The sequence below is a fragment of the Pimephales promelas genome, chromosome 19 (assembly GCF_988280905.1).
Source record: "Pimephales promelas chromosome 19, fPimPro1.hap1.1, whole genome shotgun sequence".
Classification (NCBI taxonomy): domain Eukaryota; kingdom Metazoa; phylum Chordata; class Actinopteri; order Cypriniformes; family Leuciscidae; genus Pimephales; species Pimephales promelas.
In genome coordinates this window covers 14483666-14511105 of record NC_142787.1, presented here as the reverse complement: position 1 = coordinate 14511105, position 27440 = coordinate 14483666, and the positions used below count along the sequence as shown (strand labels likewise).

The following is a 27440-nucleotide window of genomic DNA, read 5'->3' as shown; positions in this document are numbered from 1 at the left end:
AAGGGTCTTATCATGCGAAACAATCGGTTATTTCAAAGCTTATTCCAAAAATGTAACTTTTCTAAGGACAAATGCTAGGCTTGTAATATATTGTGAGGCGCGTTTGCAACGTCACGTAATACGTAATTACGTTCAAAAGGTCACGGGCGACGTAGCCGGAAGTACAGAATCAAAATCGTCCGACATCGTTGTTTTACCTTTTAATTCCTTTTTTGTAAACGGCGTTTGAGTTAGTTTGCACGTTCAACCTATGCGTTCAACTTGTAAACACTGACTCTGTACTTCTGGCTACGTCGCCCGTGACCTTTTGAACGTAATTACGTATTACGTGACGTTGCAAACGCGCCTCACAGAATAGAGCAAGGCTAGCATTTGTCCTTAGAAAAGTTACATTTTTGAAATAAGCTTTGAAATAACCGATCGTTTCGCATGATAAGACCCTTATTCATCGTTTGGTGTCGTTTAAAGACATTTGAAGCTGCATCTGAAACTGTTATTAACTGTCGTTTGGACATCGGTTGGACCTGGTTCCCATTTAAGTCCATAATATGGAAAAAAATCCTGGAATGTTTTCATCAAAAACCTTAATTTCTTTTCGACTGAGGAAAGAAAGACATGGACATCTTGGATGACATGGGGGTGAGTAAATTATCAGCAAAAGTTTTTTCAAAAGTGAACTAAGCGCACGCGCACAGAAGGACGCCTGGGGAAAAGCGTCTCTTTCACAGCTCAATGCAATTTAACTCTTCAGCTTTGATCACAGGAATAAATTACATTTTAAAATGTATTCAAATACAAAACAGTTCTTTCAAAATTGTAATATTTTACAATATTACTGTTTTATTGTACAAAATTATTATTTTATTGTATTTTTGATCAAATAAATGTGCAGGAGAGACTTCTTTCAAAAAAAAATTACAAAATAGTATCAACCTTAAACTTTTAAAGGGTAACTAAACCTTAAACCAACTTTTTTTAGTTAATGATTTGTAAGAATGGGGCTTTATTAGTGCTGATCATTGATTCAAGTAACTTTTTTGACATTTGGGTATAAAGTGTTTTAATTCTACAATATATGGTGTAAAAAGGTCTTCGTGCTGCCCTCTTCAGGTTGAACGGTGGCTACTGCAGTTGAATTTTCCTATTGGATGTTTGCGGTTCTTCGTGACGTACGCAGGTTTCAGCTCACCACACCCTTGGTACAAGCTACCATGCCCTAGGCCAGCAATTCCCAACCCTGTTCTTGGTGGCACACCAACAATGCGCGTATTCTTTGTCTGGGTTGACAACCCATGTGATTATGAGCTGATGAGTTGAATCAGGTGTGTTTAATAAGGGAGACAAACCCTGCGTCCCAATTCACTTACTTATACTTCGCCCTAAAAGTATGTACTGTTTTTGTGAAGAAAAAGTACATAGTTTTGAGTGTGTAGCAAAAGAGTAGGCAAGCTTTGGGACATACTATCACGTCATCTTTAACGGACGGCTCTGTCGCGTGCTGCGTGCATCCTGTCACCGTAAACTGCCCTGTCAATCATCTTGTCACAGTTAAAATCCTCCATTCAATCTAATTTGATTTCCTACCGTATCGGAGCACGTTCACCTGCCAGTCACGCGTCTTTCATGCAGAGACTCTCCTCGTGTTTGCAATTTGAATATAATGATGCATTTAAAAAGTAATGGCTAAACGTATCTTTACAAAAGTTCACAATGCTGCTGCAAATGCAATATAATGTGGACAACATTGAATAAATTAATTTTCGTCAGGTTAGATACTGATAATTAATCACTCAAAGCTTTTTTATCTAAACCTCTCAACATAACCGCGGGACTCGCGCGTCCTCCGTGTCTGTAGTTTTTTAACACTTTTTACTCTTATTTGTAGTTCTAACCGAATCCTCGCCCACCGCGCAATGGTTTGTGCGCAATTTCAGCCGTTAGAGTGTGCATCGATCTACACTTCGGATTCTCACCGGATATAGTAGACCATCCGGGTATCTTTGAAACACTCATTTGAACATACTACGATTTGGGACGTACTAATTCTATTTTCGAATACTATTTAGGACGGATAGTATGCGAATTGGGATGCAGCAGAAGAATACGTGCAGTGTTGGTGTGCCGCCAGGAACAGGGTTGGGAAACACTGCCCTAGGCAGTTTAAAAACCCTCTTGTTTCGTCAAAACAACTGCGAGTCAAGAGTGGGAATTACGAATTTTACGAAAGATTACGAACGATCAGGATAGAGTATTGTAGCATTTATTTAGCATAGCATTTAGATAGTTATTTTGATTATTTTGTGTGGCCTAGTTAGCATAGTACAGTTAGGATAGCTTCAAGTTTATCTGTGTTTAGTATAGTGGTCAGGATGGTAACGGAATAGAGGTGGACATGGGCTTCTCCACACGCAGTGCCAAACATTGCTCCTCCTTCATGGACTCCACCACCGCAGCGGCGTCTTGATGTGAGTGATCATGTATATTTTAATCACACTTTAGGGTTAGGCTAAAGTTAATCCTCTGGAGTCGACAAACGCGCCGCGCATTTTGCTGGATTTTTTCACAGCGCCAAAATATCAATATGAATATATGTCTACAGAGAGCGCGCGCTATTGACATCAACTCGACAAAACTCATTCAATGCTGATCGCGATGTGGGAGTTAAGACTGCAGTTTGAGCCAGCGGCTGGAATTGATATGCCCCTGTGTCCACAGACAATTCACCCTCCCCCCCTCCAGTTGAAGGTGGGGGGAGGGGGGGAGTCCCGACTTCAAATGACCGCTCTGTTGCAAAGCTACCAGCGTCACTCCAGTCGCTCTCCATTTTAGAGTCTGACAGCAGCTGTCACTCACTGCGGGTCTCAGGTGCACGCCCCCCGCTCAGCCCCGCCCTCGGTTCGTCCCCTCTATCTCCACTCCGCCCATTTTTTCAGCATTTTTCAAATATTGTAAGTGGGTGGAGTCAGGCTCTAACCAGGGGTTTAGTTACCCTTTAAAAACTTGGTTTCACAACAGAAAAAACTCAAACAGGTCTGACAGGAGTGCACATAAATGACAGAATTGAGTGAACGATCCCTTTAAGCTGCAAATTAAACATGAACTTATGCCGTTGAGGAATACTCCTATGTCATTCCCGGCAGCCATTGATTGGCCAGATAAGTTCTCAGCAGTTAGTTTAGCTTAGCCAGCGTGTTAAGCTGGAGTTTAGTGCAGCGTCTGTTTGAGGCATTTGGAGTAACAGATGGTATGACAGTCAGGCCGAATGGTGTAGATTTCTTTAAATCCTGAGCAGCCAGTAAATCATTCCGACTGACAGGACTAACAGTGGAGCATGCAGAGAGGATCCTAAACGACAGCAGAGGAGAAAGACTAAAACAGCACCTGAGACTCTCTTGGTGGCCAGACCTGATCTATAATCAATAATATCATCCTAAATTAATGGTTTCTTGAGCATCAAATATTAGAATGATTTCTGAAGGATCATGTGACACTGAAGACTGAATGAATTTGATCACAGGAAATAGAAAAAAAGAAAATAGATTTTTAATATTAATAATATTTCAAATCACATTATTACTGTTTTCTCTGATACACGAGACACCTGTCTGTCTGGAAACAAAAGCATGTTTATAAAGTAAAATGAGCACTTTTGAGGAAGAATTACTCACTGGATTTGCCAAAGATGACCAGAAATGTCATCAAATCTTTGTTTAGTTTGAGACGCTTAGTAGCAAGTAAACTGAACTGTATTTTCTGTCAATAATTTGAGAAATATATGGGAAATGATTATCATTTATTAACTTATGGCAGATTATTTATTCTATTACATTATTAATTAATCTTTGTAAACGCTTAAATACACCTGTTCATTGTTGGTTTATTGTTAGCTCAGGTCCATGAAATAATATTAACAGGTCCAACTTTTGATTTTAACAATGAATTGAACATTAACTAAGTATTTTTTTTTAATAGTTAACAAAAGAAAGCATGTAGAGTCCAACAGTCAGAATCCAGAAGTAAAAACTGAATTTTAATGGTAACATAAAGATTTATAAGGAGGTTGTTAATCGATGGAATTTGCTTTTGTTTAATTCATCAGCCCACATTATTTCAACTTAATTTAAAATAATCAGTAGAATTTGAGGTGAAAAACTTAATTGATGCTGTACAATTCCACCAATCAGAGTCACAAATGTCAAAAAAAGATCTTCTTAGCTCCGCCCACTCCCATGAAGCACCCCAAATGTAATTGAGTCGATCTACCTAAAATGATTAAATGTTTGCATTATAGTTTTATATTTCTCCATCGTTTTTATGCTGTTTGCAATGCTTCATGGGAGAATTAACACACAAAAAAATAGCTCCAGAACCAATGCCGCTGAAAAAGTGGATGGGCACTAATGTACAGATCGTAAAGTGTCACAAGAATAAAACACTGTCGTTGGTCACTTTATCAATCAAATGTCCTCTTCCTGTCTAAATGGGCAGTTTTTGACCAAAACCTTGATGTGACTAAACCACCCAGAGACATTCATCCTGGGACATCTGTGAGGTCCTGAATAACTGCAACTGAAATAAGGAGAAACTTTGTTAAAAGTCCCCTGACATGGGGTTATTTCATTATTTTATAATGTTTCCTGGGTTGCCCTTATAATCTTAGTATGTTTTTAGATCAAAAATAGTCATAATTTAGAAATAAAAGGCAATTTTCCTAGCCAGATTTTAGCCTCTGATTTGAACACTGTTTGAAGGGGTGTGTCTGTGTGGGATTCAGTGTAACCGCCCACTGCCGTGATTGGCTGACATGCTTGCATATATGAAATAGCTATGTATTACATATGAAACTTTCTCGACTTTTACTTCAGCTATTATAGTTTTTTTTTCTATTACAGCTATCGAGATTAACGAATCGTGAGATGTTTTGAAGTATTTAGATCTATTCCCATCACATAAAATGTTGCTGTGATGAGCTTTGAGCAAGCAGAGGACAGTCCGTTGATCGCGAGAATGAAGATCTTATCTTTGTAACGCAGTTTCTGCTCTCTCTAATGCTTTCACCAATGCAGACACGATGATCTTAATACAGTAAGAGCTTCGTTGTGCAGTGTAACGTGCGTCATTGATTTCATAACGACTTGTCCAAATAAACTCGCGCTGTGTGGAAAGATTGTTGATCGCTTTCTGTATAATTTGTTAAGAATTTAAATACGATTATTTTCATCCTACTAAAAGAAACGATGTGAAGTTGATATTTTAGTCACTGGCTTGACTTACTAAAGCATAAACAGTATTGAACGATTTTGAGAAATTGAAAACAGAACATCAGAAATTGTTGCTTGGTAGCTTGATCGATTTATTTTCAGACGTTCATCGAGTTGAGGAAACAGTCGTCGGTGAAATGTTTGGACCATACAAAACTTTGGGAAGTTGTGTCGACGCATTTCCAGAGAAAATAAAATTAACCCATTGTTTCTTCAGAGGCTCGGATGAAGGAACTAAGGAATACTTTTGTGTTCATTTGTACATCCGAACACTGAGCAACTGCCATGCTTCGCTCGTTTGCAAGCCATGATATCTCTAGAGGAAAAACTCAAATCTCAAAGCTATTTCTCTAGGAAAAACTAAAATCGCACTCACGCGTTCGTACTTCCTAGCTCATTTTCTCGTGGGCTATCTCCGGGCAGGCAAAGCAGAGAAAGGGGATGTTACCTTTCTTCGTTATGACGTAATAACGAGGAAATTTAAGATCAGCGCGTCTGAGCTGCAGAGAAGAAAAAAATAGCCAAAGCTTGGTTTTCACCCCGATTGAAAATTCTAAACACTAGGGGACCAAATACAGGCTTAAGGGAACTCAAATTAATGTTAAAAAACCTCAGAAAGTGAAAATGAACCTTTAGGCTTCACAAAACAGTAGTTTGTAGACTCCACACAGAATGAAATACATCTACATGGAACACCTGTACCTCTGTCCTCTCCATCTTCCCTCCATCTTCTGTCATCTACACCTATTTTCCTCATTCCACCTGTAATCTCTCTTCCTGTCAGTAGCCATTCTCTCCTTTTTGTACAAGGCTTCCTTTGTTTTCTACAGAACATTTTCTGTCTTCTGTCTCTTCCTCATATTATGTTCTCTCCATCGTATTTTCTCTCTCTTTCTGTTCCTCTTTTTAGTCTACATCTCCTGCACACTGACAGACGGGATCAGGATGCAACAATCAAGGAATTAACCATTGCTTGAACAACGTACACAAGACAGTATTATAGTCAAATCACAAACAAATGATTACAATGTTGCCGAATTAAACTAATAAACAATGTTCTATAGCAAGAAACAATACATTTCCTTTTAGAAGTAAGTTGTTTTAGGTACATATCAAACGTTTTGAGATTTCTTTAAAATAACATTTAGAAATAAAAATTGAGGATTTTTCATTTAGCGAAACACTGTACTTAACATCCTGAAATTAAATGAAATTCCCAACTTAATCTGTCATAAATCTTAGAAGCCTTTAAACACGGACTTCAGTTTGGTCACTTTTTAAAAGATGACACTTGCCGGATTATTGTAAAAAAAAAAAATACATATATATATATAGAAGTTAAACATTTTATATAAAGTACAAATTTTCCAAAACATGTTTTACTGTAAAACTATGAAAAACCAAAGCCAAAAAGTTGTGCTCCGAATTTGAGGTTCATATCTCTTATAGATATCTCCTTATATCTCTTATATATGATTTAGCTTTCAGACAGAATTTGTTTGGGCGCAGTACCAAACATTTCCACTAATTGAAATTCGCTTCACGTTCGTTTATAATTTGGCCATTCGTTTTGACCGTCGAAAAATACAAGTTTGAATTTTTTTTCAGGACAATTTAACCTTTTCGAATCCTGCCCATGATCTTTTTGCGTTCATATATAGCAAGTGCCAAAAACTGTACCAAGTTTCGATTAATTTTTTCATCAAAAAATAACTGAAGAGCACCCGAGGGTTAAAGCCTTTATTACTAATGTATTAATTATGCCTTGTAAAGAACCTTATATGCATTCATTGTATGGTCTTGTAAAATAATTGTACCCAGTTATCCAATACTCATCTTTGTTACACCTTTAGAAAGTATAATTAAAATACATTTTAGATGTAATAAGGAATCTGAATATTATAATGCTCGTTAACTTTGGTTACAATTTATTTATGAAAAGATATAATGCATTATAATATACATTATGAATAGCTTTATAATAAATAATGTATGTTAATGTTATGAATGATTATACAGTGCTACAGCAAATTACAGAGAATTAAGCATTTATAAGGGGTCATAAAAGAGTGACATTCCCTGATCTAACAGATAAATGAAACAATAAAATGCTTTTACAATATTTTAGTCACCTTGCACAGAAACTCTGGAATAACCAAGGAAATTCCACACACTTCAGCACTTGTCACTTAGACATCAGACAGTGAATATGTGTGAGACAAGCCTAAACACACAGTGACCACAGCAGTCACACCTAAAACACATGTCTGTTAGAGACCGCAGGATCCCAAGAAGATCCCTAATCGTCTCCTAAACTGTCAAAGAGGAGAAACATCGGGTGATTTTTAGGAGAGGAACTAATCCGAGACATCAAGCTGAGACAATCAAGAGTTAAACAGAATGCCAAGACACTGATTTAAAGTCAACATGAAACAGTAATCGCAACCTATTGTTATTTCCAAGCGAAACAGGATATTTAATGAGAAGCATATTCGACTTGATTTTAGTTGTCCATTTATTTATTTTGTTATGTGTGTGCGTGCATACAGAATAGTGTATTTTAAAACTATGGTTTTATCAAAACAATTTTTTCACGCACATAAAATTACTAAAATTAAAATGACATACTATAATAGAATAAATATAATCCTAAAATAACCATGATGTTAACCAGGATAAAATGGCAGCATTAACTGTCATTACCCACAAAATCCACCTAAACCAATGATTAAATAGCTATTCGGTTATTGGTTAACATATTTTCCCTTCCCTGCGCGGTCTAGGTGACATCAGATGATCATCCGTTTCAAGCAAAGTGTTACAATATGAAACATGTTTTCCTTTGGACTAACATGCTCTGATGAATCAGGCACAAAAAGTTCAGAAAACCTAGTAAATTTAGAATTCACACTGATGAACTAATGACCTTTTCACCAAATGCCTGTAAATCCAGCAGCTCTGTGTCAACCTCGACTTCACATATGAAATCAGTGCTGTGCATAAATCCTTCGATTTCAGAACACACTGCGTATCACTACAGAAGCTCAGGGCCACTTCTGTCCGTCACTCACAGGCGAGAGATGACCTCACTCTCAAGGAGAAAAAAAGAGATAGAAGAGTCGAGGCGAGCATTATCTGAGGGCGGAGTCTACAAAGGACATTCCACTGTGACTGCATTTTCCACTTGTGAAACTTCCTTTCAAAATACCTGTGCAGGTGAGACGAAGCACCAGGAAGATGGTCGGAGTGATGTCTGTGAGCTTTCAGACAGTCAGCGGAAGGGAAAGAGCAGTCACATACAGCTCAAAAGGTGTACAACTGAACTTATACACACAGATATGCCTGCATGAGTTCAGGTTAGGAATCAGGGAAAATCACATTTTCCCTAAGAAATCCCTTAGTAACCAAACTCCATCGCACACCTGCAGGTGATAGGTGCGTCGGATAATAAGACCAGCTAGTCATTCAAGCAGATAAGGAACTCCCGCACACTATCATTACTTGCACTTTTCAATCAAGTTTATTCACACACAACGTTTCGGTCACACGACCTTCGTCAGGAGTGGCGAAGGTCGTGTGACCGAAACGTTGTGTGTGAATAAACTTGATTGAAAAGTGCAAGTAATGATAGTGTGCGGGAGTTCCTTATCTCCCTAAGAAATCCCTGCCATCTTACTTCTTTTAGGTGTGGTGGGATCATTTAGATTCTGAAAGACAGATTTAAGTAGCAAGGTGTCATCACTGATTTTGTAAACCTGTAAAAAGGGCGACTTAAAGCAGCACGAAAGTAGCGTTAGAATGAACAGGATGAACTACATCAGTTATTAATGCAGTTATTAGAGAGACAGAGAGATTAGGTGTGTGAATTACCTGAGTCTGTGCGTCTCTCAGCGTCTCTGCTTATAATGAAACTGTCAGTTTATCTGCTTCAAGAACAGCACCGTTATTGCCTTGCTAGTGAGAAACGTCATGTTGGTTTTAAGTTGCTAACTTATTTACTGGTAAAATCACTAGAACAGCGCTAACAACACGTTCCTGTGCAAGTGCGAGTCCGTAATTTATGTGTACTTTAAATAGGAAAAAGTGAGAATTTGCTTTCCATACATAAAATGTAGCTTTGTGGCAAAAACATGGGGATAATGTAGGGCTGTCAAACGATTAATCGCATCCAAAATAATAGTTTGTGTTTACATATGTGGGTGCACTGTGTATAATTATTTTGTATATATATATATATATATATATATATATATATATATATATATATATATAAATACACACACATGCATGTATATTTATGAAAAAGAAATATATTTATATATAATATAAATTATGTATAAATCTATACACAGTATATACATGAAAATATTTCTTAAATATATACAAGCATGTGTGTGTATTTATACACTGTAAAAAATATTTTCAAGATTTGTTATCCCAACATATTTTCTTTTGTTAAATCAACTTTATAATAATTTATTTAGTTGAGATAACTTATTATTTTGAGTTTTTGATGATTAAATTAATCTCCTTCATTGTATTAACTCACTTTTTCCAGTTCAATTAACTTAAAATTTTAAAGCAACCCAGGTTACTTACTTTTTTAAGTTAAACCAACAATATTTTTTACAGTGTAGTAATCACAACATTTTTTCTTTTGCCAAATCAACTTAAATAATTTATTTAGTTCAGATAACATATAATTTTGAGTTTCTATTGATTAAATCATTATCCTTCATTGTATTAACTCACTTTTTCCAGTTCAATGAACTTACAATTTTAAGGCAACCAGGTTACTTACTTTTTTAAGTTAAACCATCAATATTTTTTTACAGTGTATATATAAAAATAATAATATACAGTGCAACCACATATATTATGTAAACAAAAACTATTATTTTGGATGCGATTAATCGCGATTAATCATTTAACAGCCCTAGAATAATGTGTCTTTTTTTATCATATTGTTGACTAGATATATTTGCTTGATCAGTGTCGTTGTGGGTTTCGGTTCTTTTGATGTTACGGACAAGACCTGCCTGTACTACTTAAGCCGTGCGTTTCCCTGAAAATAACTGCACACCTTAGAGCGTTCCTCAACCAATCAGAATCAAGCATTCAACAGCTCCGCCCACAGTACAAAAAAATATAACCACTGCCTTGGCATCTGAAATAAATGCGTTTAAGTACTAGGAACTAAAGCTGAAATAAAAATAATAAAAATGACAAAAGCGCATAAAATTACTACATTTAGAACATTATTAATAAATACTATAATAGTATATAAATAATACTAAAATGTTTATACTACTCTTTAGACATAGTTATACCATGTCGAAACACATAATTAAATACCATAGTATATCTGCATCAAATGGTGTTACTATAGTACTTTAAAATACACCATAGTACTCAAAGGTGCTTAAAAAAAATGGTAATTTGGTCACAATGCTACTAAATGTCCAAAAACATATTTTAAGTACTTGTTTGTAAGTTAAGGTATACATCAAACTACTATGGTATTACATGGGCATGATACCATGGTTATACTGCGTTTAAACACCACACTATATAGATGTGGTATTCATACAATTCCACAATACAAACAATCACAGTACTGTAAGTGTTAATTTTGCAGCAATCAGCAAGTTAGCACTAAGCATAAAAATCAAAATGTCTTTAGCACTACACAAGAAACCAGACACCACATGATCTATCCACTCCATCTGAAGAGCCCTATTGGTCAAAAAACGTGATCCCTGCAGGCAGCTGGCTCTTTTCTTTATGACAGCACAAGTTGCACAGAACTAAAACGAGATCAAATCCCCTGTTTGCAGCTTGCATCATATCCAGCCATCAGATTCAGGAAGGCTAAGCGACGCACACATTGCTCCAGGACGCTAAGGACCTAATTGGTTTTGACAGGAGCTTCTTGGAAAGAGATTATTTTGACCGTTCAAGCCGCGGCTTCAGGGAACCTGTAAACAGGGCGACTAAAGAGGGAACAGGATGAACTACAGTACATCACACATCATGTGTTGCCGGTGGAACCCCCCTGTTAATGATCTCTGGAAACCCCATGAGATATTTCATTCAGATAAAACATGAAGGTTCTTCAATGGTTCTGCAAAGTTAAACACTTTCAACCTTTCATGGAATCTTTCACACCATGAATTCTTATTTTTATTTTAAAAACTATTCACTAACATGTTTGGGGAACCCAAAATGACTCCTCTGCATTGCTTGCTATGAAAACTCCCTTTTAATCCTTTATATTTTAAAGTTATTTTTTTAGATGGCCAAAAAGATTGATGTTCCAACATCAGGTTCTTGTTTTTTTTTGTTTTTTTTTTAGATTAGCGTATTGATTTCAAAGCTCTAAATTACAAGTACATAGCTGTTTTTCTAAAGACATAGAGAATACAAAGTGATTGTGGAACCTAAGAAGGTTTTCTGGTGGAATTAAACAGGCACTTTTAGTTGTTTGATAATCAAGACCAGTTTTTGAAGCACCAGTTTCACAGAAGGTTTCTAAAGAACTGAAGGATAAGAAGTTCTCTGACTTCCACTATTGTGATAAAGTTTCTTTGAATGTTAAGGGTTCTTCGTGGAACCAATCATGCCAATTTAACAGCAAAAAGGAACCTTAGAACCAATAGAAGTGCAAGAAACTAACACTGATGCTGTTTGAACATATAGGATGTTAATGAGCTGTCAAACATGCAAATGCCCAGTTTAATGTCTTTAATAGATAATAACCTCCGTCCCAGAAATTCGAAGCCCTGACCGCAGACTCAGAGCAGATCTGTTGCTCTGTCCTGGAGGATAATGTTACACCTTTACTTTTTGGAGAAGAAGAAGCTGGACAGATCCAGTGTGGGAGGGCTGTTCCAATCGACCCAACCATGGAAACAGAACTAATCTCGACTGAAACTCTTTGAGGAAGATTACACGCAAATTAAAGTACTCACTTGTTTTTGTCGCTCATGTTGCCTGCTGGTTCTCTTCTACCAAAGACCCTGTTTCTTCCCCTTACGCTGAGTTAAAGTGCGTCCGGGCTTCAGAAACACTTTTAAAATACGCGCAAGTGCGAATTCGCTCCAAGTTCAACGTGTCTGGATGCATAAAAGCAGGAACAGATTCAGAGACTCGCTTCTGTTTTATCTGGAGCCAGAGAAATTTCACTGCTGCTTCTGCTAACTACGATACATTCAGCCACCCCAGCAGTCATAACGCAACAGACTCACGAACTCTCTCTGTCCCGTCGGAAAACACTCCACGTCGCGCGTAAACCTGCCCGCGTCGCGTCGCGGTTCTCAGCGCTCGTCTTGAGTCTTGTTCCATATTTAAAGATCTCGCCCTCCTCCAGCGTGACGCAGCAGTGGGAGGATGAGGCGCGAGGGGTCACGCGTGTGAGATGCAACAGTGCATACCTGTAACCTCACATAACGCGGAAAACAAATGTCAAACGCTGAGCTTTAGAGTTTGTTTTTTGTTTTAATCTTATAAACTCTGTAATATGACTAGCAACTAATTCTTAAATAGTCAAAATATTTCTTATAATAAAAGTCAATAGGCTAGCTACAAGAGCTTTAATGTTGGAAATATTCATTCAATCAATAGTCAATACTCAGTACTAGTATGACTTAAGTATGCCAACTAAATCAATATTATACTTTGATTATTATTGTTATTACATAATATATAACCTTAACCCTAAAACCGTATTCTGGACAAATGTGGGCAAAATAGTTTTGATTTATTTTTAAAAAATATTTCCCTTAATCTAAGTGGTACAAGACTTGGCTACTTTTCCTAAGTTAAGTTTGCCTCCTGAACACACACAATTTTTGACTCAATTCTGCAATGTTAGGTGGGTGAAAAAAGAAAACTCCTTAATCTTGTATTTGGGTCAAAATGGGCACCCATAGAAATTTAGAGCATTGTAAAATAAGCCAAAATAAGACATCAGGTGACAGTAGTCACGTCATCTTTAGGTTTTAGCTCTAGGAACTTATTGGAATGATATTTTAATGTAGTTAAAATAAAATAAAAAAACATAAAATAAGCATAATCATAGAAAAAAAAAACTGGATAGACAAAACTTTAACGAAGACAGTGATACAACATTTAAAATAAATAAAAATTAGGTTAAGTTTTATTACTGATTTAAACACACTATATATATATATATATATATATAGAGAGAGAGAGAGAGAGAGAGAGAGAGAGAGAGAGAGTTCAGATGCAAAAGCCTCTAAATGCCATTTGAAATTTTCTTCTAGAATGATCATTTTTATCAAGCTTGTATATTTAAGTTCAGTGATTTCACTTAAATGGCAATGAAGATTACCTATTAATTGTTATTTAAGTGAAATTACTGAACTTAAATATACAAGTTTGATAAAAATCATCGTTCAAGAAGAAAATTTCAAATGGCATTTAGAGGCTTTTGCATCTGAACTCTTCATATATACACACACACGCACGCACTACATAAATGACATTCTTTTCCTTGAACGATTACATTTGCAAAACAATGATGCCCCTTAAAAGGAAATGTGATTCCAACACCTAATAATACTGAAATATGAAGTATTTGGTATTGTGGACTTGTTCAACATTTAGTAGAAATGTTGTACGTTTCAAGATTATGTTCTTGTTTTAAATAAAAAAAAGTTGTTTTGTACTTAAAAATTACTGAGAAATGATTGTCAATGCCTCAGTTCTTTATAATTTATGACAAGAAATGTTGACTGTTCCTAAAGGCCTGTAGAACTACGCCACCAACTGGGCGTTCAGGAATATAACCACACACCTGTGCACATCACCGTAACCCTCATTATTTACTCACTCACCATCATGCCTGTCCAGCATACAGGCTTGAAATGACAGGAGAAAGAGAGAACATTATGATTCATTTCATTTTGGGTAAACGATTCCTTTAAAGCCAGACAAAGATCCTTTGATTAAGGCAGAATGGTTGAATATATACACACTACCATTCAAAATGGGGGGCAGTATGTAAAAGTTAAAAATATTAATAATACTTTTATTCATCAAGGATGCATTAAATTGATAAAAAGTGAGTTATAATGTTACAAAAAATCAATTTCAAATAAATGCTGTTCATTTGATCTTTTTATTAATTAAAAGAGCATAAAACATGTATCGGTTTCCACAAAAATATGAAGCAGAAGCATTGATAATAATCAGAATTGTTTCTTGAGTATTAGATCATCATTTCAGAATGATTTCTGAAGGATCATCATGCAACCCTGAAGACTGGAGTAATAATGCTGAAAATGTAGCTTTATACAGGAATAACTTACATTTTAACATGTATTAAAATAGGAAAGAGTTATTTGAAATTGTAACAAAATTTCACAATATTACAGTTTAAATTATTTTTGATCAAATACATAAATGGAGCCTTAATTAGCATGAGAGCATTCTTTGCTCTTTAGAAAAGAAAAGTAATAGAAATAAAAGTGATCATTATTATTTAATTCATAAAGCATAAAAGTAAAAAAACACATTTACATAAAAACATTGATAAGTGCTAAATGGACACTACCATTCCATAGTTTCAAATTATAAAAAATAGACAATGTTAAATTATTCTGGCGATCAAGTGCCATCTCATCATAATCACAGGGAGTTGAGAAATTCTTTTACCTGAAAAAAAGAAAGAAATAATAATCAACTTTTAAACAGAAACGATCCTCATATTTTACTTGATTGCATGTGATGCGTGCAAGAAAGTGTGTGTGTGTGTGTGTGTGTGTGTGTGTGTGTGTGTGTGTGTAGGGGGGTTGGGATGACTCCCCCAGTGTAGACTAGACTAGAGTATATAAATGATGTATAACATTCATTTTCTACAGTACATGATGGTCCTTGTATTGCACCCTCATGAGACAGAAGTTTAGTTCTGCTACATTTAGTTCTGCCCACATGCTCTGGGTGATATGCTAATCACGTAACAATGTCATAATGAGGGCGAGTAAATGATCACAACATTCGCTTTTGAAAAAATATATTCATAATGACTTCTTCTATGATAAGATAACAGAGTGAAGTGTGTGTCTGTGTGTGTTGTACCTTCTCAATCATATCTGCACACTTGACCTGGTTGTTTTTAAAATCGTCCTCAACATCCAGGGTAAGAACCGGCACTTCCTTCAGATACTCAAAGTCCACACTGCACACATACACACAAAGAGGGTACATGTACATACTGTGTGTGTGTGTGTGTGTGTGTGTGTGTGTGCATGTATGCATGCATGTATGTATATATATATATATATATATATATATATATGCATTTGTATCATCTTGCTACATACATGCATATAAAATAATTAACTCAATTCTCTCACACACACTAGTTTATTTGATCAATAATACAGTAAAATTGTGAAATATTACAATTAAAAAATATATTTTTGAATACATGTTAAAATATAATGTATTCCTATGATCAAAGCTGTATTTTCAGCATCATTCCTCCAGTCTTCAGTGTCACATGATCCTTCAGAAATCATTCTAATATGATAATTTGGTGCTTAATTATTATTGTTGAAAACAGATTGAGGCTTAATATTTTGACTTTTTGATGTGTAGAAAGTTAAACAAGATATTTCAATCTTACCCCAAACTTTTGAATGATAGCGAATTATGGTTTCCATAAAAATATTTCTAAGCACAACTGTGGTCAACATTGATAATAATAAATGTTTCTTGAGAATCAAATTTCTGATTTCTGAAGGATCATGTGACACTGAAGACTGGAGGAATGATGCTGAAATTTCAGCTTTGATCACAGGAATAAATTACATGTTAAAATATAAGGTGCATCCTGAAGAGGGCTTTGTAGGGGAAATGCATTGATCAAACTTTTCTAATGTTTTAAAGAATTAGCCCAGGTTTTCTAGTTTATTTCTAGAATAGTTTGTATATTAATACCCCTGTAGCGTATTCACTTAGCTTTTTTTGGAAGAATACATCTTAAAATGTATTCAAATAGAAAACAGTTATTTTTAATAATAATAATACATTTTGATCAAATAAATACAGCCTTGGTGAGCAGAAGAGACTTTTCAATAGCTTTAAAAAAAATAATTATTCCAAATTTTTGACCTGTGATATGTGTGTGTGTCACTAATGGCTCGTGTTTGATACCTCATAGACTTGTGCTGTAACCAGCACTCATGTTTATAGTGCAGTTTCTCCAGATATTCCAGTGGGATTCCCTGTTCCTCATCTCTTCCTCTCAAATGCAATCGCTCCAAACACCTCTAAAACACACAAACCACATGTTCTGTCTTTTTCCCCCCACAGTAAAGCACTCGCATTACACACTTTCATCACCCCATCTGGGTGAGAGTTCATTACCTCTGGTTTTGCCCGTAGGTAAATGATGCCGTCCAGCTCAATGTGTTTCCCAAACTGCTTATGCAGCCAGCTGTGCCAGTCCTGATAGATCGCCCACTCGGTTTCATTCACACACTCACTCTCATAGAGGTTAGAGGCAAAGATGTACCTGCAACACACCAATCACAGTCAGTGATTAAAACAAAAAGCCGATTAGTTGATACTTTGTGACATAATAATGGTCGTATAACAATCACAGACTCCGAGAAAGTGTCTGGTTTGACCCACGTATGGTAATGCCAGGTGTGAGGGGCCTCACCTGTCGCTGTAGACCGATCTCTCGAAGAACTGCACAGGATTCTCCGCCTCTTGGAGTTTCCCATTGGTGGATTTGATCTGCGAGCGGATGCGGCTCATGCAGGCGTAGCTCTGGAAGGTGTACGCCCAGCGCTCGGGCTTCTCGTACATCATCTGCAGCACGTTTCCTCCGCTCTTCTGAGAGGTGGTCAATTCCTGAAACAAACACATAGACGTTATATCAGTGCACATTTGTTGTTATGAATCTAATATTTGTGCTTCAAATTCTGAACTGAGATTGATCAGTAATTATAACCGAACTTTTAAATGATAATTTCATCTAAGTTATGTCAGTGTTATACACTGACAATGTATATCTCTGGCATAACATTGATCAGTAATTATAAGCAAACTGATAAATCAAGTTTATTTACACTGCAGGTAAAAGTTTTGAAATAATTAAGATTTTTTTATGTTTTTTCTTGCTCAAAGGTGTATATATATATATACATTAAAAACAGAAATAATGTGAAATATTATTACAATTTAAAATAACCATTTTTTTTGTTTGAATATATTTTAAAATGCAGTTTATTAGTTTGATGCAAAGCTGAAAAATCTTAAGACACATTCATTTTGATTGAAAACTCATATGATAACAACGCATAAATAAGTATATATTACACCCAGCACAAAACACTAGTCCAAAACCCATCTCAGAAGAACACTCTTTTTTATTACTGTTACTACTGTACACAAAACAAAATACATCCTGGGATGTAAGCAAATACTATAGGGTTAATTGATTTTTTAAGTGATCTTTTATAGTGTGAATAATTTGTCACATAAAGTAGGGGACGGTGGCATTTGCAGACAAACCTGCTAAAATAGGTTTAAGTGACAGTTCAGTATAGGGTCAAATATCATTGATGTCAACTGTGAGCCATTGATAAAGTCCAGCCTCTCGACACGTTTGAAAGAGAGAGAGAGTGAAAGACACAAGGACCCTCCTCAAGCTCTCCTACAGAAAACATGAACTAAATTAAGATGTAATTGACTTAACACTATATTTCTCAGTAGTAAGTGTGTGAAGAAGGCAGCTGTTCTGCCTGAGTGCTCAGCTGTTGAGGACCAAACCATCTGCTAGTGTTTGCCAGAGCCGTTTCCATTGCAGCGTGGGATTACAAGCCTATTTTTCATACTTATGTCATAAACATGTAACAGACAGTGGCCACACAAAAACATTTGGACACTTAAAAGACATAATTTTTGTATGAATGTCATAACATTAGACAATAAAACATCAAACCAAGTGCTAGCTACACTCAAACTGACCTAGTTTGCTCTTTGTTTAAAATAAATGCTTGTTTTGACATTTTGTTCTCGAATGCAAAGAGATTCATTCCTATTTTCAGGGTGGATTAATTGTCTAAATGTTGGTTTCTTACTATGGCAATTATTTCTCAATTGCAATCCTATAATTATATACCATATAAAATCATGTTTACACTTTTTTTTCTATCAGTTATTTCTGACTGTACCTCATGCTCGTTGTGATGAGTTTGAACATTGCACCACCTAGCGATGGGTTCCGGTACTACTTCCCATTCTCTATCATGCTCCTCCAGCAGGCGAACAAAAGTGGATTTACCCGCCGCTAGAACAGGACAATAATAGATAAAAATCAGATTTAATTAATACGACAGGAATAAACAACATAAACGACGTATACAACCGTAAAAAACACTCGGAACCTGCGCCTTTAGCCGGAAATTATATATTCACAACCCAACTTTCGCTAAGACGTTAATACGATTCTTAGATTTGAACAGCAAATTTTGCTTTAATTTTTAAGAGAGGCAAAGTTGAAATATACACACAAACAAATATTTAACGTTAAAGTTACTAGAAAACCGGAAGTGTTTGCCAACACAAATTCGTCGTTTTAAAAGTGTTATATTTAAACAAAATGTATTTCAAGTCAGACCACTAATTCCATAAGCTACAATCTATGAACGCTCATGTAAAGCTATAAAAACTGAATGTGTAGCATTCAATCAATAATTGTGTCCAGTACAGCAATTAAATATGATTATTACAGTAACTTGAGTACAAATAACTTACCAATGTTGCCTTCAATTGAGATGCGTTTCAATCTTTTCTCCAGACTGTCATCCAGAGGACTGGGACAGACTCTTTTGGCTGTTGGAGACATTTTATTTTGTATCTAGCAATGCAGAAATGTGCATTAACACTCGGTACAGTCAGTTAGTTACCCGGAAAACAGGCGGGACATTAAATTCACTCTGGCGCTCAAACGGCAAGAGCCTCCCACCGGAAACAGCTGCGTTCAAGCCACATGTGCTTGACATTAAAACTTGTTTTTGTTTTTTTAAACGGCAATCATTATTATGTTAAAACACACATTTTCATCTGAGAACGAATAACTGTAGAAAAAGCAAATAATAAAAAGTACATTCATTTATAAAAACAATAGTACCTGAACAACACTCTTGATTCCTGTAGATTTATACATAAAAATAAAATAAAAAAATCAATATAAAATATAAAATCACAAAAATAAATCCAACGTGTTTAGAGAAGGGTTTTATTTGCTCTAGTATGTACAGCAAAAATATCATAACATCTGTTAGTGATATATCATTTTATTAATGTAAACTACAACAGTATCAGGAAATCGTATTAAAGGGATAGTTCATCCAAACCTAAAAATTTTGTCATTATTCACTCATTCTTGTGTTGTTCTAAACATGAATGAGTTTCTTTCTTCTGCCAGACACAAAAATATATTTTGAAGAATGTTGAATGTTGGGACTGGGGGGTATACTATGGAAGTCAATGGGGTCCAAAAACATTCTTCAAAAAATCAGCTTTTGTGTAGAACAAATGAACAGGTTGAGAACAACGTGAGGGTGAGTAAATAATGGCAATTTTCATTTTGGGGAGAACCATCATTTTAATGTATGAGCCAGCTCGCATATTTACATCTCATCTACCCTAACTATTTTACAATTCAGGGAAAATATATTCTCATTTCAGTGACAAAAATCTCTCTATAAATACTTCAAATATGTCCAATATTAATCAGCAGCTGGCACTTTTACACTACAGCATAGACCGTTCAAACCGTTAGAATTAAAATGATTACATTCGTGAGACAATAGGAATTCTTCAACTTCAAAAATGTCCAAAGGAACAATTCTTAAACTAACAAAAGGATTTCTAACACACAATTATAAAAGTGCAGTAGAAGAACAGAGATGAAAAACGGGTTAAAATGAACGTAGAGAAGAAAATTCCGATCACACACTTCATTTCTCAATATCAAACCCTAACAACTCATACGAAATTCACCCAATACACTGAATATTTCAGAACTGCATGCAAAGGAAACTCATCAAAGTTTGCCAACCAAGTTGTATGGAAAACTTAAACTTCAAAGGTTGTTGCTTGTGCAAAACAAACGTCTTATCAGACACTAAGAGTCGTTATCATACATTTTCTGTTTCCCTGACGCACGGCATAACTTAAGATCCCACCCAACAAAGTAGCAACTCCAGCATGCACAATTCATATTTCAGTACTCAAAACACAGCTAAAATAAACCTTCATAGTGACCGATATTAAATCCACAGATCAGAAAAACATCCATAAATCTCTGATATAAACAATTTTGTCCAATAATATAAATAAGGACAAATAACAAGAGCTTTATTGCATAGGAAAATATCCATTTAACTCTATCTTTCTGTTGCCAGGATTACAGCATTGAAGATTCAAACACCATTTAAACATTCAACATGAGCGAATCACCCATTCGCCGCTTTAACATGGCACAGGCACCACGCTAACACGCACAAAGTTCAATTCTCATGGGTTAAAACCCCTCCCGTTCAGTAACCAAAATGTGACGGACCTAAAAATCATACATAGCCATTTCACCCAAGCATCATGTTGTCATCAATGGCCACACATCAGGTTTGATTCATGTACAACTATTAGTATTGTGCCGATCCTGTACTTTCACTACACTTGGTCTAGCAGTTCTGTGCGGTTAAAATCATCTGTACAAAGCAAAAGAGACATGGGAGAGTCAGAAGAGAGAAGGAGGATCATTTTTTCTTCATTCTTAACTTATTTTCTCAGTTTATCTGTCTTTTGTTGTGAGTTTCTCAATGAGCTCTTGAAGAGGCGCCAGCTCCTTACGGTCGATCAAGTTAAACTCCTGAAAACAGACAAAACGCACCATTTATTTTAAATTCAGGAACATCAAAACTACAATGAAGTTCAGAGGATTTTTGTAATCTTTTTCTCTTCCGAGCACCAAAGCTGCATTTATTTGATCAAAAATACAGTAAAAACAGTAATATCGTGAATCTGTTCTCAATGCGAATATCAAAGCTGAATTTTCCGCATCATCACTCCATGTGTCACATGATCCTTCAGTAATCATTCTGATATGATGATTTGCTGCTCAAGAAACATTTCTCATCATTATCATCAATGTTGAAAACAGTTGTGCTGCTTCATATGTATGTGGAAACCATGATACATTCCTTGATGAATTGAAAGTTCAAAAGAACAGCATTTATTTGAAATATAAATCTTTTGTGACATTCGTTTACTGTCACCTTTGATAAATGTGATGCATCCTTGCTGAATTAATGTATTAATCTCTTTCACAAAAGAATGCAACTCTTTTACATTTATCACTTGAGAAAACTTATTTAAATGGCAACTACATCATGTCATATACATTTAAAGGAGTAGTTCACTGTTAAAAAAGAAAAGAAAAAACTTTTACTGATAGTTTACTCACCCCTATGTCATCCAAGATTTCCATGTCATTCTTTCTTCAGTCGAAAAGACATTAAGGTTTTTGATGAAAACATTCCAGCATTTTTCTCAATATAATGGACTTCAATGGGAACCAAACAGTTCAAGGTCCAAAAGACAGTTTCAGAGCAAACTGTTCAAATGGCTTTAAACGATTCCAGACGATGAATAAGGGTCTTATCAAGCGAAACGATTGAGTTTTATAAACTCAAATGCTCGCCTTGCTCTGTTCTCTGATGCGCATTCGTGACTCTCCTGTTCAAACTCGTTTATCAAAATGAACAAATCTTTTTGAGTCATTTGGTTCATTCAACGAACAAAATGAACTTTGATGAACGAGTTCGAACAGGAGAGTCACGAACGCGCATCACAGAACAGAGCAAGGTGACCATTTGAGCTTATAAAACTTAAACTTTGTTATTTTTTTTTTAAATGAGTGTTTGTTTCGCTTGATAAGACCCTTATTCATCGTCTGGAATCATTTAAAGCCTTTTGAACAGTTTGCAGTTTGTACTGAAACTGTCTTTTAGACCTTGAACCGTTTGGTTCCCATTGAAGTCCATTATATGGAGAAAAATCCTGGAATGTTTTCATCAAAAACCTTAATTTCTTTTCAACTGAAGAAAGAATGACATGGACATCTTGGATGACATGGGGGTGAGTAAATTATCACCAAAAGTCTTTTTTTTAAAGTGAACTACTCCTTTAAATCTGAGCAGATTTAATCTGAGCAGCTCTCACTACAGTTAGCAATGCAACAGCTAAAATGTTCAAATATTTTGACCATACACATTTCTGACCATCATAAAACTGTTTTTAAAAAATAGATGAGCTGTATTTAAAGGTGCTTAGTGTTCAAAGCTGTTGTAAAACAGACCATAAACACACACAGAGGTAACTCCATATAATTTGAAAACTATATTAATGCTTAAAATGTACAACGCCTACAATCAGACTATAGCACATCATATAATCAGATAATCGTTTTATCCGATAAGAAAACATGCACATAAACTACGATGGAAACACATTTACTGAGTAAATTCCTCGATACGCATCAAAAGAAATGGGACGAAATAACTGGACTAACCAGCGGGACAATCTTTTGGTTGTTCTGAAAGGCCTGAGAAACATTATATTATTATATACAGTGGCTATACAGTGATATTTAATTTCTCAGAAAGTGATGATTTTGTCATTTTTGACTCACTGGACAGAAACGGTGCTTTATTTGCAAATGTTTTATGCGATATTCCAATCTTGCGCATAACTTAAATTCGCAACTTTAGACGGAAACATACATTTTGATTAGCAGTGAAATGGTTCATTTGGATTTTTAACCGATATCTTTTGTCATACTGCAGTTGCTGCCATATAAAACAAGCTGCAAGTCACTTTAGGCCATGATTTTGACTCTGAAAAAGCCTCTTTTCGTCATTTTAGGATGTTGATAAGTATAAAACAGTGACAGCACCTGTACAAAGAAGATGAAGTGTTTGAAAGACGTGTTGAGGTGAGCTTCCTCCTGAAGCTGCATGACCGCGTCAAAGTGCTGATGATAAATGTGGGCATAAACTCTGAACAAGCGCTTCAGAATAGTCTTGGCCACAGACATGAAGTTCTTGGGGAAGGGAACACCTGGAAATGGATATAGTTCACATTAACTTTGTGGAAAACAATGTTGAAACGCATAAATACTGACGCATAAGTTTAAATAAGCAAGTAAATCGATAATTCCACCAAATTTATATGGCTAAGAGCAAAACTGCACTGCTAACATGTGCAGTGTGAATTGTGAATGTCTACCTATTTTAGAAGGAAACAGGGTCTCGTCATCCAGCTGGTCTTGAACCCAAGTCATCAGGTAGTCAATGTACTTGGGAGCAGAGCACTTAATAGGCTTCTTAATGTTGGTTCCGTCTGCCCAATGATACTCGTATCTAAAGGAAAAGAGATGGGTGAAGCAGCAGAGACGGACCCAGTCATTCCTCACTGTCCAAACACACTCACTTCGGTCCTGCGGACATGACGGGGCAGCTGTCCTCCGAGCAGAAATCTGTGATGGTGCCGTACAGCATGTTAATCTGGTTAAAGAAATCCACCGCTGTGGAAACAACCAAACAAAAACATGCAGCTTCAATTTTTTTTACATAATTTATCTGTAATGCATAAATTGGAATAAATTATGGAATAAATGTGATGTTAATGCAAGTGGTCTTGTATTGATGATCAGTCCAGCACTCTGTAACATCTCCTCCAGCACACTTTCAATGAATTTAAGATCTGAACTCAGAGGAGCCGATTCATGTGTGAAAATTATTCTTCATGCTCCTCCCAACCATTATTACACAACCTGGGCCTGATGAATCTTGACATTGTCATCCTGGAATATGGGCATGATGTGTCTTCCTACATGGTTGTGAAATTAAAATCTACACACTCCATCAATCAGGGTTAGAAAAACTGAAGCCAAACATATAACAAGTAGAAACATAATAATCTGCAATATTGATCCAATCAAAGACTCGTAAGCATTTGCCTATTTAAATCCAAACAGTGACTTTTTGTTTTTGCCATGTAGTGCATAATAATGCTAAAGTCTTATTTGGATGAAAATTTATATTTATTATTAAACTAAATACATTATGAATGTATTTTTCAAGTTTTCACTCAAATTCTTACAATGATCATAGATATTTTTCAGAAAAAAAAAAAAAAAAAAAAAAAAAAAAACCTCAGCATTCAACATATTTTCAGAGGATGTTTTCCAACTTTGAATGCATCACAGTCTCTGGACACAATGCAACTCTCTGACCTCTGAAACAGAGTGACAAGGATACAAATTGCAAAAGAATGCAAAACAGCAACATTTTTAGCTGTGGTCTCAGACAGCGGGCTCGTACTGTATGTGTGTGGGTGTAATACATGTTGGGGGAGGTGTGCGAGTAATTCAGCAATGTACACAGCGTCTCTCGAGACAGACTGGGAGATCACTCAAGGCTTGGTGTCATCAATAGGTCAAGGGTCAAAGCTTTTAAGAAGGAAATGAGGAAAGCAAACGAACACAGAGAGAGAAAAACATCTGCAGTAACAAAACCTGTGATCTGGAAATAATACACACTACAAACGATTACGTTGATGTGTATGAGGGCATAATTAAGTTGAGTTAAGTGTTAAGTTGTTTTGATTGATACTGCATATATATATATATATATATATATATTTGACTTGACTTGAATTAATAAATAGGACATCATTTTGGACTCTTACTGTTGACAGCCACCCATTCATTCAGATCTTCTCCTTCAGGAAGCATGACGGCCATCCGCAGGTTCCCGCTTCCCAGCGTGGCTTCAGCGTGTTTGAGCAGCTCATACTGATGAGAACCTTCTGGAATATTCTTCTTCGGCTTAAAGGTCTTAGACGAACGATTCCCGCTGGAAGAGATGAAAAAAAGCCAATTAATGAATGTTGAAATAGGCTACATGACAAAGCACTTAATCAAGACTGTAGAAACACGCGTGTGTGTGTGTGTGTTACATATTCCTCATCTTAAGACACAGACATGTAGTTTATCTGGTTCCAATCAAAGGAATAGACATGTCAATCAGCACTTTATCATTCAAAGCTCAAAAAAATACAATGGCGATGACATCACATGTCTCTGTTTGTTCTTAACTTCTCTTAAATCACATGCTTCCGATGAAGCATCACAAGGGCTTCGGAAAAATTTCCAAATGAAATCATTCTCAGCTGTTTTGAGGAAGCTGGTTTTCTTATGATGAACTTTTCTAATGGCTCCAGACAACCTTATCAGTAAATTCAATCTCAGATGCATCATAACAAACAAGATCCTGCCAGGACTGAGATTGAGATGTACTCTCTCTTACTAATGATGTAGCCTAAACATGTTCTTTAAAGTAATTACAGAGAAAGCAAATACACCTCCCTTCCCTCCCTCCCTCCCAAAAAGATAGGATTAGAATGAATGTTGAATTGTATTAAACAGCATTTCTGGTGGATAATAACACATTAACTTCTTGTTTACACTCTTAAGGAGATTCATATGATAGTTGCAACTTCATGCACTGCCTGATAACAATTAAAACTGCATTGAATTTCGAGATATTTCATCAAAAGCTCTGTTTCTCAGTATCCAACATATTTTCAGGGGATGTTTTCCAACTTTGAATGCATCACAGGCTCTGGACACAATGCAACTCTCTGATCTCTGAAACAAAGTGACAGTGAAGACACACAACGTGCTTTCTGAACAGCACAGTGTGTAACAAACATGCATTACATAATATCTGCCCCCCTTCAGCCCAGCACAGAGAGGCAAGAAACCTGTAACAATGTGCCAGAATTGGGTTAATCTCGATGTTGGGGCATTCGTGTGGAAAAATAACCACATTTTAGCATGTTAGGATGAAACACTGGCACATAAAACGATCTACACGCGCAGAACTGAAGTCAGTTTGGTCCGAAACAACTCAAACAGCTCTTTAGCGAGACGAGCTAAAGGAGTAAATTGGTGACGTTATTCGTCTATAAATAATAATCTCAAACATAGAGTCAAACTCACAATAAGAAGCTCATCTTGTCAGAACACCGGTTCGAGGTTCTGGTTCGTGTAGTGCAGAGAGACACCTGGCAACAAACTTGCCACAGCCGCTGTAGATGCTCTAGTCAGATTTGTAGATGTATAAGTCACGTCACATTGGAGAAAAAACAGGGTGGACGCCGACATATGATTTGGAGATCTGTATCAAAGGCAACCACAACATATCGCGATGGTTCGCAACGCTGACGTCAGTCTTTTTTTCTGATTGTGAGTTTATTTTTTATTTTAACATATTTATTTGATGTTATTGTTTATTTTGTTTATATAAGGTTTTTGTTTCAAAGATGTATTATTTAAACTGGCAGACTAGTTAGTCGTTAGACAAATCGATTAACTTTCAATCCAGACATAATCCCTTATTTTCAATAAAGCAAATAACAACACATTTCTAGTGTATAGGTGTATTAGATATATGTTAGAGTTATATGCTGGTTTTTATCTATATCGTATATCGCTATATCTGAATTGTGTTTTTGGCGTGTTTTTAACACTTTTTTTGTGGCTTGATCTCATATGTAGGACAAGTCTTTTTATCATTATCATTAAATATTTAGAAGTTTTTACCATCACATTCACAACTTCAATATCGTTTTTAGCCTAATGATAGTATACCATAATGATAATAATATAGCTGCAAGAACCAATTAACAGGGTTCAATGGTTAAGACCCTGACATCTATGCTGTTGGGTTCTAGACTAGGCTGACCCGAAATGTGTGGCTGACACACATCCACAACGGAGAAACATACACACAGAAATAAAAATGTTAAACTATAACACTTAATACACACTAAACATGCTTACACACACACACATTTAGTTGTAAATAGATATTTGAAATAAATGACAGGTAACAAATTGCTTACCAGTCTCCTTTTTTATAACACCAGTGGTGTAATAAGCTGGCATAATTGCAAAAATATATATACTTTGGTACTTGAAATGGTAAACTTGAAACAAATTCACAATTTTCACACACTCACACACACACTCTTTTAGATAAAGATATTTGAAATAAATGATAGGTA

At 35.9% G+C, this 27440-nt stretch overlaps 3 protein-coding genes across 5 annotated transcripts in view; all 3 read right to left on the bottom strand.

Moving 5' to 3' along the window:
* Positions 1–12613, bottom strand: part of slc4a4b (solute carrier family 4 member 4b) — a 61101-nt gene extending 48488 nt beyond the window's left edge. For all 3 annotated transcript variants that reach the window (XM_089123440.1, XM_039659775.2, XM_039659776.2), the window contains exon 1: positions 12233–12613. In XM_089123440.1, the coding sequence (XP_088979566.1) occupies positions 12233–12249 (17 nt within the window). In that variant the 5' untranslated portion in view covers positions 12250–12613. The remainder of the gene's footprint in view (positions 1–12232) is intronic.
* A 1771-nt stretch (positions 12614–14384) lies between these two features.
* On the bottom strand, positions 14385–19297 carry dck (deoxycytidine kinase). Its single transcript, XM_039659779.2, has 7 exons — positions 19056–19297; positions 18473–18588; positions 16954–17147; positions 16656–16803; positions 16443–16558; positions 15363–15462; positions 14385–14939 (listed from the first exon to the last, which is right to left on the bottom strand). The coding sequence occupies exons 1-7, from the start codon at positions 19144–19146 to the stop codon at positions 14913–14915; spliced, it is 792 nt and encodes a 263-aa protein (XP_039515713.1). The 5' UTR covers positions 19147–19297; the 3' UTR covers positions 14385–14912.
* Positions 19298–19523: 226 nt separating this feature from the next.
* Positions 19524–26532, bottom strand: mob1bb (MOB kinase activator 1Bb). The gene is made up of 6 exons (XM_039659780.2): positions 26374–26532; positions 25059–25225; positions 23799–23892; positions 23595–23728; positions 23263–23426; positions 19524–21177 (listed from the first exon to the last, which is right to left on the bottom strand). The coding sequence occupies exons 1-6, from the start codon at positions 26385–26387 to the stop codon at positions 21100–21102; spliced, it is 651 nt and encodes a 216-aa protein (XP_039515714.1). The 5' UTR covers positions 26388–26532; the 3' UTR covers positions 19524–21099.
* Between the last annotated feature and the right edge of the window lie 908 nt (positions 26533–27440).